General features: G+C 49.4%; 4 protein-coding genes across 4 annotated transcripts; all 4 read left to right on the top strand.

Moving 5' to 3' along the window:
* The first annotated feature begins 1,632 nt into the window (after positions 1-1,632).
* On the top strand, positions 1,633-4,976 carry LOC120682355. The gene is made up of 5 exons (XM_039964208.1): positions 1,633-2,021; positions 2,413-2,543; positions 3,548-3,673; positions 3,878-4,005; positions 4,383-4,976. The coding sequence occupies exons 1-5, from the start codon at positions 1,790-1,792 to the stop codon at positions 4,696-4,698; spliced, it is 933 nt and encodes a 310-aa protein (XP_039820142.1). The 5' UTR covers positions 1,633-1,789; the 3' UTR covers positions 4,699-4,976.
* Positions 4,977-6,108: 1,132 nt separating this feature from the next.
* LOC120682354 (ubiquinol oxidase 1b, mitochondrial-like) lies at positions 6,109-7,629 on the top strand. The gene is made up of 3 exons (XM_039964207.1): positions 6,109-6,536; positions 6,632-7,249; positions 7,342-7,629. Exons 1-3 carry the CDS (start codon positions 6,210-6,212, stop codon positions 7,399-7,401), a joined length of 1,005 nt encoding a protein of 334 aa, XP_039820141.1. The 5' UTR covers positions 6,109-6,209; the 3' UTR covers positions 7,402-7,629.
* A 2,317-nt stretch (positions 7,630-9,946) lies between these two features.
* Positions 9,947-11,655, top strand: LOC120682988 (ubiquinol oxidase 1b, mitochondrial-like). The gene is made up of 3 exons (XM_039964999.1): positions 9,947-10,565; positions 10,694-11,329; positions 11,442-11,655. The coding sequence occupies exons 1-3, from the start codon at positions 10,254-10,256 to the stop codon at positions 11,499-11,501; spliced, it is 1,008 nt and encodes a 335-aa protein (XP_039820933.1). The 5' UTR covers positions 9,947-10,253; the 3' UTR covers positions 11,502-11,655.
* Positions 11,656-18,331: 6,676 nt separating this feature from the next.
* On the top strand, positions 18,332-20,122 carry LOC120682989 (zinc finger protein 36-like). Its single transcript, XM_039965000.1, has one exon. The coding sequence runs from the start codon at positions 18,500-18,502 to the stop codon at positions 19,232-19,234; it is 735 nt and encodes a 244-aa protein (XP_039820934.1). The 5' UTR covers positions 18,332-18,499; the 3' UTR covers positions 19,235-20,122.
* The last annotated feature ends 1,256 nt before the right edge of the window (positions 20,123-21,378 follow it).

Below are 21,378 nucleotides of genomic sequence, written 5' to 3'. Positions count from 1 at the left end.
GGATTACGAATCACAGGATCGAGAAAGAGTGGTCGGCTTCAAGCTAGACCAAATATCGTGAGGCAAAGGGAACATCATGTATATGATATTGTGACGGCTCGTCTGATATGATCTTTGTGTGCGTATAGGAGTTGACATGTCTTGCTAGAGGCCACTGTCTACTATTGGGCCGAGTAAGAGTACTCGAGCCATGTCTATTCGCATGTGAGCCCATAGAGTCACACACTTAAGGGTAAGAAACCTGATAAAGATGAGATCCGAATTAGACTGAGCTTAGGTGCACTAATGGGCCTTTTCGGCCCAAAAGGGGGCGCCCAAGGTGGGGCCCAAGGCAGCCCACCTAAGGGGCTATATAAACAGAGGGAGGGGACGCCTAAAAACCCTAAGCTTGCTACTATTCACGCGGATGAACATTACCGTAAACAGTAACAGCGCGCTACAGTAGCACCCACTTCCCTGTTCCTCCTCCTCGTGCATTAGCCCTAGTTCGTTCTCGCGGATCTAGCAATCCGGAGTGCGAAGCTTCTTCCCGTATATGTGGACTTCTTGGAGGTGCTACGCTTGCTGCACAAGGACGAACCGTTCGTGAGGAGGTTCACGCAACTGCACTGCCGGCTTCCATCTGCACTACACTGACGTGCTACAGAAGTTCCGCAACCGTGCGTCTAGTGGTAATCCCGTGATCTATAACTGCAGTAATCCTGGTTTATGTGGTAGAAATTTTTATTTTTGCTACCCCATATTCTTACAGCTAGCACGTAGATCCGGTGGTGGAGAAGGTAGACCCGGCCTTGGGAGGCGCGGATCCAGCTCCTACCGGCTGGCGTCGGCACCTCAGCAGGAAGATACGACCATGGTCACCGGCAATTAGGGGTGAGGGAAGGGATCGATAGGAGCAAGGAGAGTAGAGGGAAGGGGACGGACACCGGAGCCGCCGCCGCCGCCGCCGCCTGCGACCGGCGGCAATGGCCGACGAGATCCTGTTGGGGAGCGACCGGCGACGGCGTCAGGGTCGCCCCCGAGTCGCCTGGGAGGAGCGACGTGGGGGTCGGGGGGCTGAAAGACCCAATGTTGTCATGTCAGCAAGAACACTAATCAGTGAGCTTCGCCGGCACCGTGAAAGAGGATGAGAAGATGTGCTTCTTCGGCATCAAGGTAGAGCGTGAGATGAGATCCAAGATTGACACGAGCGGCAAGATATGCTAATCAGCGGGCTTCTTCGGCATCAGGAACAAGAAAGACGGCAAGATTTAAGGTTGCCATGCCATGGCAACAAGATATGTTGATCAGTGAGTTTTGCTAGAGTTGAGAGAGGAGAGATGAGATCCAAGGCTACCATTGCGGCAAGATGTGATGGTAACCGCGAGCAGAGGTTCACCACCAGCGTCGATAAAGAGGGTCAGAGTATTGGGCAAATAGGTGCCCACCCTTCTTGTACTAGTTTTTTCTCGAAGTAGGAGCTTATTTTAAAAATTTAGTGTAATTTTTGAACTAAAGAGGAGCAATAGAAAAGAGAGGCAATATATACGCACCCATTTGCACCTGCAGGTGAGATCCAAGTCAACGAGGAGAAAAAGTTCGTCCAGCGAAGAATCACATGGTGCGCTGCTTAGCCCACTCCACGCACGGCCCAAAATAGTCTTGCGAGACGCAGCCACCAAAGCCCAAGAAAAACACAGGTCCACAGTGGCTGCCCTCTCTACCAACCGTCCCCCTTCCCCACACAGCCTCGCCTATCGCCGGCGTCCGGCGATCGCCGGCATCCGAGGATGGATCATCCATCCACGTGATGGATCCGCCAGCACCCTCGCCGCGGCCCCCTGCGGGCGAGGGGGCACAGCAAGAGGACCGGAGCCGGCGGCGGCCTAGGTCTGCTCTCCGTGGCGCCCTCGGAGTGGCCTTCCCCATCGCGGCCTCGTTCCTCTTCTCCTTCCTCGTCGGGCTCGCTGGGCTCGCGCTTGGTGGCCTCTCATCCACTGCATCCGTCTCCATGCCCTCCACCTGCCGCATCCTCTCCACCGGTCAGCCGCTACACCCTTCCCGATTTATTTCCATAGCTGCAGCTTTAGAGCTTAGTGATTTGGTAAGGTTTGTGCAATTAATACCACGGAGTAGCTGCTCTGCTGATATTCTCCAAGATCTTACTGCAAGTTTAAGTCTAGTTTATTTTTTGATGTGCATAACGGTTTCTCATTCGTCTGATTTCTCATAGTTCCGGATGGTGTGAACTTAATATGTTAGCTTGTGAATTGTGGTGCACGACCAGTGTCCTTCTACTAAATACTGATAGATTTCACTGTACAGTATCTAGTATGGTTATAATGTGATGCCTTTCAATTGTTTAGATGAGATTGTACAGATATGTACCTACCAATTGTGATTGTGCTTGATGTGTTTGCTGATACATTGTAGGTGTTGACCTTAGGTCATCAAAAGTTTGTGAGCTTGGATTATTGAACTATAGAGCTAAGCATGTCTTTTACCCATCAAGTAAGAGAAGATTCCGCTGCCAGGATGACTACTACTGGGCTTCAGTTTTCCAGGTGAGAATTTAGGCTATAATGTACTTCCATGGAACATGGTTGCATCTCTAGTTGAACTTCTGAAAATTTCATTAAAGCTGTCGATTTTCCAAGTCTAATTTAACTAGATGGAGTTGTGAAGATGTTAGGCATAGAATTTCAGCTGGCTGGTTGAAATGGCGGCAACCTTCTGGCATCCTTTGTGACAAGAGGGTGCCACAAAAGCTAAAAGGCAAATTCTATAGGACAGCAATTCGTCCGGCGATGCTATACGGTGCTGAATGTTGGCCTACAAAAAGGCGATATGTCTAGCAACTGAGTGTAGCAGAGATGCGGATGTTGCGGTGGTTTTGCGGGCACACAAGGAGGGATAGAGTCCGGAACGAAGTTATTCGGGATAGGGTCGGAGTGGCACCAATTGAGGAGAAACTTACCCAACATCGGCTGAGATGGTTTGGACATGTCCAACGAAGGCCTCCTGAGGCGCCGGTGCGTAATGGGGTTCTTGAGCGGGTCGATAATGTAAAGAGGGGTAGAGGTAGACCTAAACTGACGTGGGATGAGTCGGTTAAGAGAGACCTTAAGGATTGGAATATCTCTAAAGAGATAGCTTTGGATAGGAGCGCTTGGAGACTAGCTATCAATGTGTCTGAACCTTGAATTTATTCCTTTCGGGTTTCATCTCTAGCCTACCCCAACTTGTTTGGGAAAAAAGGCTATGTTGTTGTTGTTGTTGTTGTTGGAGTTGTGAGGCCATTGTCATACTCAGTTCCTCTAGATTTAGCCAGTACATTACTCTATTTTTGTTAATGTTTAGATTTTATGTAAAGTTTATAGTTTGCTTAAAAGGCTTGCAAATAAGCAAAGAAATGTGGAACTTATTTACATGTTGACATGTTGTGCACCAACTTTCAGTTTTTCACAGGGACCATTCATGCTCTGTATTTTATCGTGGTTCTAATATCATGAAGGCTTGTAGTATGTGTTTAGTTGACCCGTTATCGTTTGTGTTGTGTTGATTGTAGGTTGAATACATAGAATATTTTTCTGGCCAAGTATCTTATGCTGTGGCAGAGACCCCGAAAGAGGCTCTTCCTCATAATTGTCGACCTGATTTTGGAGCTGCATGGTCTACAACGTTAAAGTTCAAGGTATTTTACTATGAGTTATCTTATCAAGTTCCTTGTAAGATGTCATATCTACTTCCTATATCCTAACAAACTTCACAGGTTCTTTTAGGGTTTCTTCAGCTTTTATGTGAATCTTCAGTTATGCGACCACCTTTTTGACTGTGTCATGTTTAGTTGTCAACTGTCATTTCCACATTGTCATTTCATGACCTCCTTCATTTGTAGGTCAACGAATCGTACAGCTGCAGATATACGCTAGGCAGTAACAAGGCTGATATTCACTCGGACAAGCTTTTGAATTGTACTGCTGAGGAACCTTCAACAAGGGAGGTTCTCAAAAGGATACTTACACTGTGAGTATTATGTTTTTCCCCAAAATCTTTGCTTGTTAGCTACTTGGCACTGCAACATATGACAATATTGAGCTAATCTAAATGTCACCCCATGAAACTTAGATGGCTAGAATTGTGGAGTCTGTTGCTAGATCATAGCTTTAATTTGTTGCCAGTTTTTTCTAATTTGTTACTCGATCAGATTGATGGAGTCAACTATGCTCGTACTGCACTTTCACTATATTTTAAATATACTAGCAACTTATGTGTCCTTTCTACACCTACACTAACTACTTGCACATCTTTTTTATTGGAAAATGGTTCTTTGTTTTCATTTAGATGGATGCTGCTATTGTTTTCCATTTCTATTTGGCTGATTTTACATAATATTAATACAGGTTTTCAGAGATGTATGTGTCAGAAAATTTCAGTTCAAAACGAATGCTTGGATATGTCGCAGCAGGTGTCTTGCTCGGCATGTTGAGTTCGATGTTCATTACTGTCTTATTTAGAGGCTGCTATGGATTATTGCTTGCTGCTGCTAGGTGGGCCGTGAGGAAGCATAGCATAAGGGTGTTTGCTGGTCGGCTGAAGCGTGCCTGTCTTCTTGTTGCATATGTATCTGCTGTTGGTTGGATTACCTTGCAGTATAGCAAATTTATCGGATTGAAAGAACTTTTGTCGGATTCTGAACTCATGGAGAGGTTCTTTTGAACTGTAGATGCATGTGCCGGTGTATATTGTTGTACTTGTAATACCTGTCGGTTCTTAAGAGGTCTTTTAGGTTGACCTGGAACCAATCCCCTGTTGTGCTAGGATGTGCATGCCAGGAACACTGCTGCTCTGTCACATGCATGCCACAGTTTATCAAAGGATAGGTAGCTAACGTCACAGATGATGCATCTTTTTTTTGCTTTGAAAATGTTAAGAATTGTATATTGCAAACTGCTGAGAAAGATTCCACTTGAATACTTGATCACCGATTCTCAATACACTTGTCCTTTTCCTGATTTGGCGGGGTGTTCCTAATTTGCCTCAACTGCACGTGTTTTTCATGGCTCCGTTCATCACGGACGAGACTCCAGTTAATTTGGAATTCCCAGCCTTTGTAACCAAAAACGGCACTTTGTTTGGAAATAATGATAATTGAGCTGAATTCATTTTTCGTTACAAATTTGAGCTAGCGCTATTAGTAAATTTATTGCTTTATGATTGTTGTTCTAGTCTATGTACTGTTTGTATGTGGCTGTAGCCTCTCAGATGTGAGAGGTCAAGGCCGGATTTCCCTTAGTCTAAAAAAAACATAATAGCACATTTGTGGTACCTGGGGCATGAATCCAAAACCAGAAGCCTCTCGGAGTGTCCTTTGTTCCAACTACCGAGGGAAAATTCTGTTGCTGCTGTAACATACTACTAGTATTTCTTTTTGGTCCAAGCTAAATTGCTCTTAAGGCATGCCTAGCAATTTCCTTGCAAAGGACACGCCGGCTGGATTCTCCCAACTGGTGAGAACTATTCCAGTTTCCACCTGACCTCGATTTCTCACTAGACCCGCGTGAGCTTGACCGCCTCTAATTGGATCTGGTGCGCCGTTCCCAATTTGCTGCAACCGAACCGCACTTGCCGTATTCGATCGCCACTTTTGCAGCCACGGCGAATGGTCAAGTCGCCGCCACCCGGGTTGACCTCCAACGGCGGACTGAGCAGCCGGCTAGCCGCGCATCCACGCAGGGGGCCGGGGGCCCGACCGACGGCCCGGAGCCGTCCCCGCATGGCGCCGCCCCGCCCGTGCTCGTCTGATCGGATGGGATCCAGCAGCGGAAACCTCGTCGCGGTGAGGTCAACCACAGCAAAATCTGTCGCGATCGATGCCTCGCGAACGGACCCGGAAGCCGTCGAAGCCTCGAACGAAGGCTCCGTTCGTTGGTCACGCCTCAGCCACGCGCGCAGCCGTTGTAGGGTTAGGTTGCTCTCTCTGTTGCTTGATCGCTTCGGGCACGGCACTTGGAGAGCACGGCTTGGCCACCGGCCGCGACGGCGCGCTCCGTCCCGGAAGCATCCCCGCCGAGCCCAGGACGGCGCGTATAAAAAACCCACCCCCAACGGAGAAGAAGGGTCATCGTTCCATCTTTCACAGCAACAACACAAATCATTAGTTCGTACCTCGCGGACAAAAAATAATTGTCCCACAGGGAAATTGAAGGAGTCGGTTGTGATCGCAAGCCATGAGCTCTCGCATGGCCGGGGCAGCGCTCCTGCGGCACCTGGGCCCGCGCCTGTTCGCGGCCGAGCCGGCCGTGTCCGAGCTCGCCGCGAGGGGCGGCATGCCCGCGGCCGCGAGGATCCTCCCCGCGCGGATGGCCAGCACGGCCGCGGAGGCGGCCAGAGAAGATGCCGGTGCGAAGCAGCACGGCAGCTCAGGCGGCGGCACCGAGAAGCAGGAGGAGGCAGCCGGCGGGCAGAGCAAGAAGGCCATCGTCAGCTACTGGGGCATCGAGCCGCCGAAGCTCGTCAAGGCGGACGGCACGGAGTGGAGGTGGCCCTGCTTCAGGGTGAGCACCGCGCGTTCTGCAATCACACTCTACTTCATGGCGCTTGCATTGCATTGCATTGCGATCTCTAATTAACAACGTGTGACCGTGTGCAGCCGTGGGACAGCTACACGTCGGACACGTCGATCGACGTGAAGAAGCACCACGAGCCGACGACGCTGCCGGACAAGGCGGCGTACCTGCTGGTCAAGTCGCTGCGGGTGCCCATGGACCTCTTCTTCCAGCGCCGGCACGCCAGCCACGCGCTGCTGCTGGAGACGGTGGCCGCCGTGCCGGGCATGGTGGGCGGCATGCTCCTCCACCTGCGCTCGCTGCGCCGCTTCGAGCACAGCGGGGGGTGGATCCGCGCGCTGCTGGAGGAGGCCGAGAACGAGCGGATGCACCTCATGACGTTCCTCGAGGTGACGCAGCCGCGCTGGTGGGAGCGCGCGCTCGTGCTCGCCGCGCAGGGCACCTTCTTCAACGCCTACTTCGTCGGCTACCTCCTCTCCCCCAAGTTCGCGCACCGCGTCGTCGGCTACCTCGAGGAGGAGGCCGTGCACTCGTACACCGAGTACCTCAAGGACCTGGAGGCCGGCGTCATCGAGAACACGCCGGCGCCGGCCATCGCCATCGACTACTGGGGCCTCCCCGCCGACGCCAGGCTCAAGGACGTCGTCACCGTCGTGCGCGCCGACGAGGCGCACCATCGCGACGTCAACCACTTCGCCTCGGTACGTGCCCTGCATCATGCTGTCGCCGAAAACATTGTCACTGTATGTGTTGAGCTGATTGGGGTTTTTGTGGCTTATGATACGTTTCGCAGGACATCCATTACCAGGGGATGAAGCTCAAGGACACGCCCGCGCCGCTCGGGTACCATTAATCAATCAGTCGTTGTGTGGCCTGCCCAGTTCAGCATTTTACACTGTACCGGTCGTCGTAATATTTTGTGCTAGCCAAGTTGGTTAGCAGATCAGGACTGATTTGCTACTTGTTTAGTGATGAACCAGTTGGCTATGTATTACTTTGTACAGATTATCGAATGTATTTGAAATAAAAATACAGAAATACAGAAGGCTGTGCAAAACTTATGGGCTACTTGGAAAGCAAATGGAACTTATACAAAGTCTGAAACACCACCTCTCTCAGTGTCATCGAACCAAATATACCATATGTAAATTTGAAATTACACCATAATTTTAGACCCTCTTTGGCATGGCTTCAACTTCTACTATAACGGATCCTGAAGCAGTTCTATGGTGAAGCAACTTCTATGGTGAAGCAACTTCTCTAATGAAGCTGAAGTTGTTTTGAAAATTGTTTGGCAAAACTTGGGCCTGAGGGAGAAGCTAGGCGAAGCTACGACTTTTCAGCTTCTCCTTCCCAGTGTAAACTGAAAACAGGTTCACCAGGTCAGGGTGGCAAAAATCCCCATGGGAGTGGATCCCCATGGGGACGCGTCCCGTTAGCAGCAGGGATGGAGAGGATTTTTCCGTCGTGGAGAATGAGGCGGGGCCCCAAAATGGAGCCGGCCAGCCGGGGCAGGTTCAGGGCTGGATTTAGCCCCACGGGGATCCATGGAGACCCAAAAAATTAAAAAAAAATCAAGAAATCAACCCATGTATAGCCCAACAATCTAGCCCATTAAGCTATGTGAAATCCTAATGGCCTGGCCTATTCACTCTCCTCTCTTCCTCTCAATTTATCCCTCTCCCTGACTCCCTCTCCTCCCGAGCAGATGGTGCCGCCGCCGGATCTCTACACCAAGGATTCCAGGTCCAGCACGGCCTCCCCATCCACCGCCGCCGTCGCTCCTCGTCTTCCTCCGCCCATCCACCGCCGCTCCTCATCTTCCTCCCGATGTCGCCATCCGCCGCCGCCATTGCTCCTCGTCTTCCTCCCCGTCCCGACCTCCCCATTCACCACCACCACTCCTCGTCTTCCTCCCCAAGGTCGCCAGCCGTTGTCGCCGCATCTGCAGCTGCATGCTCGAGTGCTCGTCCGCCCTCGCTGTCCAGCCGTGCCTCCTCCCCACGGGCCCCATCGGGAATCGGGGATCCACGGGGAATGGGGCTGAGGGGCAATTTTGCCTCGAGCCCTCGATAGCGCTTTCGGGGTTGGGGCGGGGATGGTGAATCAGGGATCAGGTCGAGGGCGGGGATCATTCCCCCGCCCTCGCTCCGCCCCGTTGCCATCCTAATCACCAGGTGCTTTGTGCAAGAAGTTGCTAGCAAAATACTTGTTTGGCACAGCTTCATATGAGGCTGCTCATGAAGCTGTGCCAAACAAAGCCTTATAATTGCAGAAATCCCTCGCTCCCCTTTCTATGATGTCAACACACATAAGCCCCAAATAACTCGCAAACCATTTTTAGTTAAAATATTTTTAATATGTATGTTCGGGCCTCAATCTTCATTATTTTCTCAGAGGCAGCAACCTTGGATATTTTTTCCCTTATAGTTCGTGGTTGTAAGATTTGACAACAACTAATTTAGCATTTTTGAAAAAAACAATCCATTAGAAAAAACTAAAAAGAAGTTACTCTAGTTGAACTCCTTTGTTGCCAAGTGCCATGCACTTGCGTAAAAAGAAAAAAAAAACTTTTCTACCGAGCAAAAGCAAAGCTGATTATAGTAGTCAGCCTTGAAACAGACAAGCAACCGACAGGTCAAATGATGGAGACATAAAGAGTACAGAAATGGTATACTATAACCTGTACCTACACTTTATAAATCTTCTAGGTCTAGTCTTTTTTCCCTATGTCTTTCTCAAATCATGTGTACTGTAGAGTAATTAGTTGGCTACAGGACATAGGAGCAACATGCACGGAGGATCTACTAGCCGCCGGTTAGTTGCAGCAATATAATTTGTTTCGGCACGCGGCAATCATTGCCTCAAAGTATTCATCTGATGAATGCCGAAGTGAGGGTGACACCCTTTTCTCAATCCTGCACTCCAGGACAGCTTCCGCAATTGTCCCTAGCTAGCAGGGTCCTGGAAGTTTCTGGCTTATGCTTTGGCTTAAGCTTTGGGGACCCAAACATAAGTTTAATTCAGTGTGTGTTTAAAATAACCGTCTTTGAAATTACCCAAAAAGGCCTCTACCACTGAAGATTATTGATATACTATTAGTGGTGTGTCTGGGTTGCCAATTTTGTTAGCGGGAGCTCTGGAGGATTCTAGTATTATTGACCCGTGACTCTATACTGGCACATGCTTTATTTGGTCGTGGCCGGCCCTATCCATTTTTGCGTGCTAGGATTAGGGAAATTGTGTGGTGGTTTACCATTGATGTGGTTCGGTTCTGCAGCCGCTGACCTTGTCGTTTGCCTTGTGAGCAGTAGAATAGAATACCCCCCGTCCGGCTGCCCCACGACGGCTACCTGTCGTGCTCCGGCTGGTCGGTCAAATCAAATCATAGTGGCACCGCGCTGGATCGAGCTCACCAGCGTGCAACCACCCCGCTCGCGGCGGCGCTGCTCCGATCTGTCCGAGAAGCTTCACTGCCGGCCGAGTCCAAGATGCCAAGAGGCTCCCCTGCTCCCCCTATTAAACCTCTCCACAATCACAGGATGTCCCGTTGTACTAGCACAGCAAAAGCTCTAAGCCATCTGATCTCGCAGACACCGCTACAAACACTTCCAGTTTGAGACTGCCAGTTTTCCTCCAGTTCCTCCCAAGATTTCGCGCCACTTGCCGGCTCTGAAGCAGGTTCAGTAGTTGCACAACACAGAAATGAGCTCACGAATGGCCGGAGCAGCGCTCCTGCGCCACCTGGGCCCCCGCCTCTTCGCGGCCGAGCCGGTGTCCGGGCTCGCCGGGAGAGGGCTCGTGCCCGTGGCCGCCAGGATTCTCCCCGCGCGGATGTCCAGCACCGCCGCCAAAGAAGCTGCCGCCCCAGAGCAGGAGCAGCAGCACGGCGGCAGCGCCGAAAAGCCGACGGCGGCAGATGGGCAGGAGAAGACGGGCATCGTCAGCTACTGGGGCATCCAGCCGCCGAAGCTCGTCAAGGAGGACGGCACAGAGTGGAGGTGGTTCTGCTTCAGGGTGAGCAGAGCACTGACCAACACAATTTTTCTTTTCTTTTCATGCAACCACGCACGATTTCTCCATTCCAATTTCAATTTGTGAACGGACTCTCTGATCGTTTGCTGTTCGTTGATGTGAACGCGCAGCCATGGGACGCGTACAGGGCGGACACGTCGATCGACGTGAAGAAGCACCACGAGCCGAGGGCGCTGCCGGACAAGCTGGCGCTGCCGGACAAGCTGGCCTACTGGCTGGTCAAGTCGCTGGTCGTGCCCAAGCAGCTCTTCTTCCAGCGCCGGCACGCCAGCCACGCGCTGCTGCTGGAGACGGTGGCGGCCGTGCCGGGCATGGTGGGCGGCATGCTGCTCCACCTGCGCTCGCTGCGCCGCTTCGAGCACAGCGGGGGCTGGATCCGGGCGCTGCTGGAGGAGGCCGAGAACGAGCGGATGCACCTCATGACGTTCCTCGAGGTGGCGCAGCCCAAGTGGTGGGAGCGCGCCCTCGTGCTCGCCGCGCAGGGCGTCTACTTCAACGCCTACTTCGTCGCCTACCTCGCGTCGCCCAAGTTCGCGCACCGCTTCGTCGGCTACCTCGAGGAGGAGGCCGTGCACTCGTACTCGGAGTACCTCAAGGACCTCGAGGCCGGCATCATCGAGAACACGCCGGCGCCGGCCATCGCCATCGACTACTGGCGCCTCCCCGCCGATGCCAGGCTCAAGGACGTCGTCGCCGTCGTGCGCGCCGACGAGGCGCACCACCGCGACGTCAACCACTTCGCCTCGGTACGTGCATACTCCGCAGCTTGCAAGAAGAATTCACCTGCTCTATGAACAAATTTGACCAATCTCGTCAGTTAATTAACCGATTCATCCGGATCGATGATTCGTCGTGCAGGACATCCATTACCAGGGGATGAAGCTTAAGGACACGCCTGCGCCGCTCGGCTACCACTGATCAGTCCGGTCGGCATGGCTTGCTCAATTCAGCAATGTTGTTATTACCTACTACCCCATCGGACATACAGTCGATCAGTACTTCCATCCACATAAAATCGAGTCTGATTTACCACCTGTAAGAGAATGAATTGCATGGTTCTTGGTTGGGTCTATGTAACACGTGTCATCTTGTACATCTTTACAATACGATTCTTGCACCAAAAGGTGCCTCATCAGCGTGGCCACGTCAGCGCGGCTTGTCTCGGCCGTCGGATCAACCCGTGGACGGCTTGGATCGTGCTAGCCACGTTCATTTTTCAAAAAAACCCTCGAAGTTTAGCAAAATCAACCCGCAGTACAATGACATCTTCTCGATGTTTCGTCTGGCGTCGTCCCTTGCTTGCCGCGCCGGCCGCCTCCGCCTCCCTCTCTCGCCGCTCCGGCCGCCAGGCACCGGCCCTCCCTTTCTCCCTGCATCCCCGCGCGGCACATAGAGATGTAGATAGAGGGCCACGCCAGTGGAGGAGATGGGGCAGACGAAGATGGACGACAAGAGGCGGCAGCAACAACTGCTCTCCCCGCGCCGACCGCCGCTCCTCCCTTCTCCCCGCGCCGGCCTCCTCTTCCCCGCGCTGGGGTGACCGCTCGCCTCCGTCCCCCTCTCGATCGGCCGCGATGCCGGAGAGGGCGGCGCCCAATGGAGGCCATCCGGAAGCAGGCCTCCAAGCTCCGGGAGCAGGTCGCCTGGCAGCAGCAGGTGAGTGCACCCGCCCCCTCCCCCCCCCCCAAAAGATCTCCGATATCCTCCCTGGCCGCGGGCTCGCACCGCCCGCACGCCCACGAGATCCGGTCACTGTCGCCGGTCGGGATTGTTGTTGGTGACTAATGATGAAGCCCCCTCCGCGCTCGCGGCCGCGTCCTGTTTCGCAGGCGGGGCAATGCGAACTGCACTGCACTGCGGAATCAGGAGCAAGCCAGATGGGGGACTGGGGGCTTGGCGGCGCATGGACGATATGCGCTCATCAGGTCATGGCTGGCCGCGGCTAACGCTCGTACCCCTGAAGCGTAGTCCTCCCGCAGCAGTCGTGTGTAACGAAAATGGCCTCTCATGCCATATTTCAATATAATGTTTTGGTGATTGATATAGACAACACAACACTTGGACTAATATGATTGTTAAGATGATCATTCTCAGGCTTTTAGGTTCAAGTGATGACAAAGAGAAGATAGGCGTAGCTAGGCCCGAAGGGCCACACCTACGGTGGTTCCGCTAACCGATTAAACCGATGATGAGCAAATTGCACTCATCGGTGCAATGAACACAGAAGCTGCGAGCTAGGGTTTGGCACCGGATTAACCGGCGTTGGGTGTTTTACACTCACCGGTGTAATGGACTTGGAGGCCGAAGAAGCAGCAGGAGTTTTACAGGCACCGGTTAAACCGGCGATGAAGGAAAAGTGAACGTCGGTGTAATTGTCCAGAGAGTTAGTTTTTCAGGAATCATGAGACAGTTACATTCACCGGTTAAACCGACGGTACGTCGATTAATTGCCCGTACAACTAACAGCTAGTTTTTTAAGTGGGCAAATTACCTTCACCGGTTGAACCGACGATGGCCATTGGAGGAGCATCAGATTAACAAGCGTTACGAGCTTTTTCTGTCAGCTTTCCTCCAACGGCTAGTTTGGGGGGTTTGGGCTATATATATGCCACCCCACGCCTCATTTGGTGTGTGCTGGAGTTGTTGAAGAGATAGAGAAGTCTACTACACTTGAAGAACACCTCCAACCACCATAGAGCTTCATTGTACATCATATAGGCTTAAGCACACTTATGAGAGTGCTTAGTGCTTGGTTAGGCTTAGCTCTTAAGAGAGTAAGCTTGAGTGAAAGCCTTGCTGCGGCAAGCATCTTGTGTACTCGTCGTGTGACTCTCCGACTGGGTGTGGAGCGGCAACGACACTTTGTGCGGGGAAGGAGACCCCTCTTGGTGAGAAGCTCCGATAGTGAAGACGGTGCCGTTGGTGACGCTTCGAGAGAGATGGTGGCGGTGACCTTGTCTTGGTAACTTGGCGCCACTTAGCCTTTGCTTGCCGGAAGTTTTGGTGGCGAACGCAAGACGGTGATCAAGCGAAGAGACTTGGCATCATATTTGTTCTTGTTGGACAAGTGGCCGTGAGCGTAGGGAGGGACTTGGTGTCCTAACTGAACCACGTTAAATCGTGTGTCTTGGTGTTTTCACGGGAGTTTGCATATTCTCTCCCTTACCTCTTTACTTACCATATTACGTTTCCGCATTTACTCTATCTTGCGTGCCTTTACTTTCCTAGTTAGTTTGATTAGGATTGGCTATAGGTTGCAAGTCTTTTAGGGGTAAGTATAGAGTAGCATAGATAAACCTTAGTCATAACTAGCATGTATATGACGTGTTAGGTTTATCTCATGCAAATAAATTGAGCCCTAGGATAGAAAGCGATTAGCGACCCTATTCACCCCCTCCCCCTTTAGGGTCGGACACCCCGGTGATCCTTACATCGTGGCCTACTTCCCTCCCACCCCCTCCCCCTTTAGGGTCGGACACCCCGGTGATCCTTACATCGTGGCCTACTTCCCTCCCAGTTCCTCACTCCGTGCAGCCCCCTTCTGTCCTTCTCTTAGCACCGGCCTGTGTCGCCGCCAAGCAGCATCGGACGAGGGAGCTGACTAATGCGGGCAATGATTGCTGGAGGAAGCAGGCGGGCTGGTGAAGGTATGGACTATGGAGTATGTGGCCACTGGTGGGTTGGTCGCTGGCGAACACGCGACATTATGCCCAACCAGGACATATTCGTATACCTGCTACGGTACTACCTGCTCAACATGCTGCTCCGCGGCAGCACAAGCGACCATGGTCACCATAATTGCCTACCCTCAAAATAAAGACCACCTTCTGCTACAATCATGAGTTCATGACTGAGTGCTCAATCCATGGATCACACAACCCTTCCCGGGACAGTTAAGTGGTTATGGTTAACCATGTATTTTCTGATCTGTTGCTGACCCTCTTTGTTAGTTTTTCCCCTTGTTAGTTTCAGTATTCGGTAATATAGGTTCCTTTGAACTAGACTTGCATGACTAAGTTGTAATTGTCCTGGATTATTCCATTCACCAGAAAATTTGATATAGTGATAAATTGACAATCACGGGTATATTAATATTTCAATACATTTTCTTAAAGAAACAGAAGAAACCCAAACCAGAAGATCTAGAACCAAAACAATTAGTAACTACAGCTATGTATCAGCAAGCCAATAATTTTTATCAAAAGACCAAGCAAAATAACAACTGATAATTCTGTTGTTGTGGCTTTGTCCAAATTTCAAACTGTTTCTGTGCCATCGAAATGTATAATATAATTACAACTTCTCCATGTAGTAGTAATGTAAAGCAATCAAGCAAATGAAAAAACACTGAACTATATATCATGATAATTTTACTACCCAACACAAATGCCTCAGCATACGTACAGTTCATAGAAATTTAATAGAAATTTAGCACCACCAACATTACTTTTGTTCATGTTCTCATTTATGTCTATATATAAGGCTGCAAAGATTTGAGCCAATAAAGAACTAAATTAGCAGTTTGACAATGCTTGGTCGTTTCATTTAACTTCCCACTCTTGTATCAACACATTTAAAACTCAGTCCTTTACAATTCAGGAACAGAAATAACTTCATTTTTTTTGTAGAACAGATCAAAAATACCGATGGATTAGAAATCAGAACAGGAATATTTATATTAGTAGCACTGAGTATAGGGTCAAGCTGTCATTTTCCTTAGTTTTTCATTCTATGTGCATTCAGAATTTCAGATCATATCCTAATTCATATCCTAATTCCAACTGAGAGGGGATACAATCTTCTATTTTCTGAGCTCCATTTTGTGTATTCATCTGCTCAAGATATCCTCAGTTCCTTAGTCTTTACTAACCATTCTAACCACAACCTGAATTAGTGTGCCTTTAAGTAAGATTATGCTCGCGTTCTCTTTTTTCAACCATAAACTATCCTCGCTCACGTTCCTGCCTCCGACTTCTCCCACTTCCAACGTGGCTCTCTTCGTGAAGTTTCTGAGGCAAGTCCCGGCCGGCAGAAGAGGAACGTTTTTATCCTATTCTTTCCTCTCTTTCCTTAGCCGCTATTTCAGTACTACTTATTCTAACAAAAACTCACTCTGTATTTTCAGGAACTAGCACCAAGAAAGTGAAGAGCAGGATTTAAAAAAGGTAAACATTCATGTTACAGTAGCTGGTATTAATATTTGTATACATGTTACATCATTGTTTTTCCCCATGCTACACAATGTGTATTTTTCCTATTTTGTCCTGAGTTTTTTCTGAACCAATCTATATTTGTCCTGAGTTACTAGCACAAAGAAAGTAAATAGCACCAATGACTGTCTCCAGCCTCTGTTTTCTATCTGAAACATCAATGACTGACTGCAGCCTCAATTTTTTACACTTCTAGAATACTTACAGATAATTCATGTGTTCTTTTTTTGGAGTATTTGTTGCAATCCTGCTGTATTTTGCCTTATGAACTGACTTTACCTTTATTAATCATATTGGAAGACCAAACAATATATCTTATCATTGCTGAATTTAGCTACATTCTCATTTCACTTTGATATTACTTACAAATAAACCTGAAAATTCTCTGATTATGGCCTATGAGTATTAAAGTACTTAGACAAGTAGTTTTTCTCAATATTCGACAGGCTGATTAGCAAAATATTTTAGAGCAATCCAATTACTGACTTATCTCTTTCCTCAATTAGTAATTTTCATCAAAAGACATCACTATAAGAGCATGGAACTTCTATACATTCAAAATATAGTTGTGCAGCCTGTTGTTATTTTTGCATAACAACTAATATTTATTTTGCACGGAATCTTTTCCTAGATTTATGGTGATGACGACAAGAAGCATGACGAACAGAAGAGGAAGAAGCTAAAAATAGAGGAATGATCAAGTTAAGTTACCCTTACATATTGTAGTTATGAGAAAAGGAAGTCTTGCACTATTTACCAAATTAATTTCTGCAAGTATTTTCCCCCCTAAAAAGTGCCTTTACTACCTGCATATTCCCATTTTGAAAAGGATTTCGAATGTTTATAACACAAAGATGGCTACCAGTTTGAGTCATACTCTCTGAATCAATACTCCATTTTTACTTCATCAAAGTGTAGTGGAGGTTTGATGACAAACTTTACATCCATACAATTATTTCATAGATAATTAGGCAATTCTTATAGTTTGAAGAAGTAGTAGAGTTCTTTTTTTATTTGAAATGCCAATAGTGTTTCCTTATTTTTCCTCTAAGTGGCACGACTACACAGCTAGTACCAAGGAAACAAAATGGAAGGATATTTTGGTGTACATGGCACACAAATGTGGACCAGACCGCTGCTTTTGCTTATAGTTTTGGATACAACTTCGGTTAATTGATGCTCTTACTACGTATCTTTTGGTCGAAAACATAGCTTTCGACAACGCAGAATATTTGGTCACTGCCTCAGCTGAGGCATACTACATTAGTTTCTGTTATGTCGAGGTTGTAAGCAACATGCAGTGTTGAGAATTTCTCACTACCCAAAATGTTTCCATACTTCTTCAGTTAATCAATAACCCGATAACTGACACAAGTTATAATGGCAGAGTTCACTATAAAAATAAATCAGTAACACATGAACAAAATCTCAAAATCATGAGATGAAGTTAAAATCCTGATCCAATGCTACCTCGCTTTACCATAGAATACGGAAAAAGAAGGCCCCACCTGCAATACAGGTAGCCCACACATGGTCATAAGCGGCAACGCCGCTAGCATTTCTAGTATATTCCAAATTCCAAATGGCATCAACGCAGTAGCTGGCTGAAACCACCTTGTGCCGTGTCAGGCCAGTCTCAGTGGAAGTTTCATGAACACTGTTATCTAGACTGAGAACTAAATAAATATGTCACATGAGTTTCATGGTGATGAAACTCTCCTCACATCCCATGAAACTCTAGCCTTCTCTTTCCTTGCCGTATCAACAAAAATGATAGTATTTAATGTCATAAAACTCTCACATCCCATGAAACTCTAGCCTTCTCTTTTCTTGCCGTATCAACAAAAATGATAGTATTTAATGTCATAAAACTTTTTATAAAACTCTGAGACTGGTCTCAGGGGGCGGTGCCGCTGCCGCCGCTGCCGGCCGCTTGCTGCTCGGCTGCTCGGGAAGAAATAAACCACTAATAAATTCGCAAGATATCCCACCTGCAGTACGATGTACGAGTCCGATATCCATCGTGCCTCCTGTTAGAGAAATGGATACTCTTCGCAACACATAGGCGGCCGGTCTCTTTAATGACGAAACGGCAGCATCGATCCATCCATAAACATTTTTTCCAAGGCGGGGGATAACACCACCATCCGCCAATGCACTACACCCACGCGTTGCCGTATCCTCTCGCGCAAAGCAGTCGCGCATCACGTGTCGCGCGAACAACACCGGAGAACGTCTACCCGGCCTCCTCGAAGCCAAAAGAACGGACGGCGCAGAAGCGCGGAATCCGGGGCCCCGGGACGCCGCCAGCCGTCGGATCACGAATCCAGGGGCGCGGATGCCTTGACCACCAAGTCACTCTCCGTCACGGCCCAGACGTGCGCGCGGGGGCGTGGGGTCCCCCCCGGCCCGCGCCACTTGCCGCTTTCCCGTCTTCCCCCGCCCGCCGCCTACTCGACCACGGCTGCGCCTCTCCCGGCCGTATCCGCACTGCTGCTGCTCACTCTCTCCCCTCCCACCTATCCCTCCCCCGCACCGCCCGCCCGCTGCTATATATTCGGGCACCCAGCCCACGCCTCCATCACGCCACGCTCAGTCGCACACACCCACCACTCTCCTACTTGTCCACCTCTCTCTCTCGCTCCGCGCTGCGCCTCCGGGTCAACTCCGCCGCGAGAGAGGAGATCGATCGATCGGCCGATCGATATGTCGCTCGACGCGGCCGTCGACGTGTCCAGCAAGCCGCCGGTGCCGCCGCCATCCCCGCCGCGGGTGGACTCGTGGGCGCGCGGGGGGCGCCGGTCCAAGCGCCGCGCGGGGAGCCCCAGCGGCGGTGGAGGAGCCGACCAGTCCGAGGAGGAGTACCTCGCCCTCTCCCTCCTCATGCTCTCGCGCGGCATCCGCGGCGACGCCGGGGAAGGCGGTGGGGTCGTCGCCGCCGCCGCCAAGGGCGCCGGAGCTGCCGCCGCGGCGAAGGCGGCGGGCCAGGGGTACGAGTGCTCCGTGTGCGGCAAGGTGTACCCGTCGTACCAGGCGCTCGGCGGGCACAAGACCAGCCACCGGAAGCCGCCGACGCCGCCGCCAGCCCCGGCGCCACAGGCGGCGGCAGCCCCCGCGGGCGACGAGGCAGCGCCCCTCGGTGGCGGCGTCGCGCACGCGGAGGAGAAGGTGCACCAGTGCTCGCTCTGCCTCCGCACGTTCCCGTCGGGGCAGGCGCTGGGCGGGCACAAGCGGCTGCACTACGAGGGCGGCGCCGCGGGCGCGGACGGGGTCAAGGCCGACAAGACCAAGGCCAGCGCAGCCCAGGCGACGTCCGTGCTCAGGGACTTCGACCTCAACCTGCCTGCCGCGGCCGCGGCCGCCACGGCGGCGACGGTGGAGGACGCCGAGAGCGCGCTTCCGGAGGCCAAGCGGGCGCGCATGATGCTGCTCGTGGTCTGATCATCAGCTTCTCTCTCTGGCGGCGGCGCAGGTTTTGCTGCCTCTAGCTAGGAGCTGTTTGCTACTAGTAGTAGGTTTTTGCTGGTTAATTGGTTGGTTGATTGCTTGATTAAATTCCGGTTGCGTGACGCGGGCTGCGCTTGATCGATGTGTGAATGTGATAAGCACGGATCCGCTCGGTTCGGCGTCGTCTACTCTTTCACAACAGGAGCTGGTTTTCGTGGCTCCATCCGGTCCTTCGTTCTTACCCATTCATCCTGTCCATATTATGCGACCCTGAGCCGCCGGATCAACAACCCGACGGCTGGGATCTGTAGAACTTACTTGTAAAGACCCGGTGGTCAAACTCTATATATACATATACAAGGAAACTTTTTTATACCCTTCTAAATTCCACGGCATTAGCTAGCTGTAGGGTGTGAAAGTGAAACACTGATGATGATCGTAGTGTCTACACTCATGACAGCTAAATCATACTACCTACTACGTTTATGTCTGTATATATGCCAATAAATGGGCTTGATCCATGTCCTGATTGCGTGTGATCTTGCTGCCACTATTCCATTAGCGGCCAGTGTCGTCCACAGAACACCGAGCGGAAGCTGCAAGCTACTTCTGCTGCTGCTGCTGCTGCTACCAGTACACGCTGCGCGCGCTAAAAAAATCGTGCTGGGCTGCTCATGTGGACAGCGACGCGGGGCGCATGCAGCTTTGACCTATGAGATCTTTCTCATAGCTGTCAGCACATTAGTGTTATTTTTTCGTTGAAATACTTCACATGCTTCACTTTTCACTTGATCTCACAATGGATGCAGCAAATAAATGTAATGTAAAATTTTGAGATTAATTGGAAATAATGAAAGGACAAATCTTTGTATGATTTTCATACAAGACATGGGTGTCATGAGGACTGTTTGTCGCCTTTAACGCCTTATGCCTTTAAACACGATATTTTTTTCTATGATACAAAGTTGTTAAATGCCAAGGCGCAATTTGTACAAGACTCAAATCATACTCATAATGTAAAATTGGAAAATTGGCTCCTTTTCTGACTACAGCATGATGGCTCAGACATCAAGAATAAACTCAAAGCCAATGGAATGTCCAATGTAATGCACATTCCTATCTGAAATAAGATTTCATGATTTATCTCTGATGAAAAGTGAGTTTATGTCAAAATTATAATGATGGAGGACCGAATAAAACAAGAAGCCTATCCTTCTATTCTTGTGTAACTACCTATCTGACAAAAAAAATCTTTCAGCTTATCAAAATTCATAACATACAGGTAAAAATGCGAGATTGTGGCCATTAGACATTGAAAGCCTTGGTCACAAGTCCTATTTATAAATCACAAATTTATAGCAGATTTATGGAAGATATACAACAACACTAATGTTTCTCTGTAGGATGAGGGGAAAAATATTCCTGCTAAATAATCAGTAATTAGAAACCAGATATGACATGTTAATCTAATGATCAGATTGATAATACAAATGGACAATTGCCATTGCAGATTGCTGCTAAATGACTCGCTATTCCTATATGGTTAAATAACTATTATTTTTTCTGATAGAACTGCTTAGACATGACGCAATATATGTATTAACGTCATCAGGTTAGACTGGTGTGCACATGACATAAAATCTGAATACAGAGGATGCTTTCATAAAGATAAGACAGTACTAATTGTTAATAATTATTTTTATCGACAAGATTTGGTGTTAAGAGGAAAGGAAGTGTCTTTTTGCAACTAATGAATGATATAAATCTGCAACCACTGAGGCTGGTTAGTTAGTTTGAACCAAAGGAGTAGCAACCAGGTGAGCATATTGATGCTGTCATTAGGAAAACTCAAAATGACTGCTGCGGAACTTTGATTATTTTCCATACTGCTTATATTACTATAAGCACAGCCTAGCACATAGATTGGAACAAATTTTACAGTCCGAGGTGGCAAGTTAGCTCTTTTTACTTGTTTGGTCATCATATCGCTGCTTGTTCTTGTGTCGCCCATTTCCTGTGTCAGAAGCAGAGCATCAATTGAGCAATCCTAAGAATAATTAATTTAAGTAAAATGGAAAACTAAAAAAATGGAAAGTGTCTTGAGCTATTAAAGCATTTCATGAAATATGTAACCAGCA

The sequence above is a fragment of the Panicum virgatum genome, chromosome 7N, assembly GCF_016808335.1.
Source record: "Panicum virgatum strain AP13 chromosome 7N, P.virgatum_v5, whole genome shotgun sequence".
Taxonomy (NCBI): domain Eukaryota; kingdom Viridiplantae; phylum Streptophyta; class Magnoliopsida; order Poales; family Poaceae; genus Panicum; species Panicum virgatum.
The sequence above is the reverse complement of the archived record's forward strand: the minus strand, read 5'-3'. Positions and strand labels throughout refer to the sequence as shown.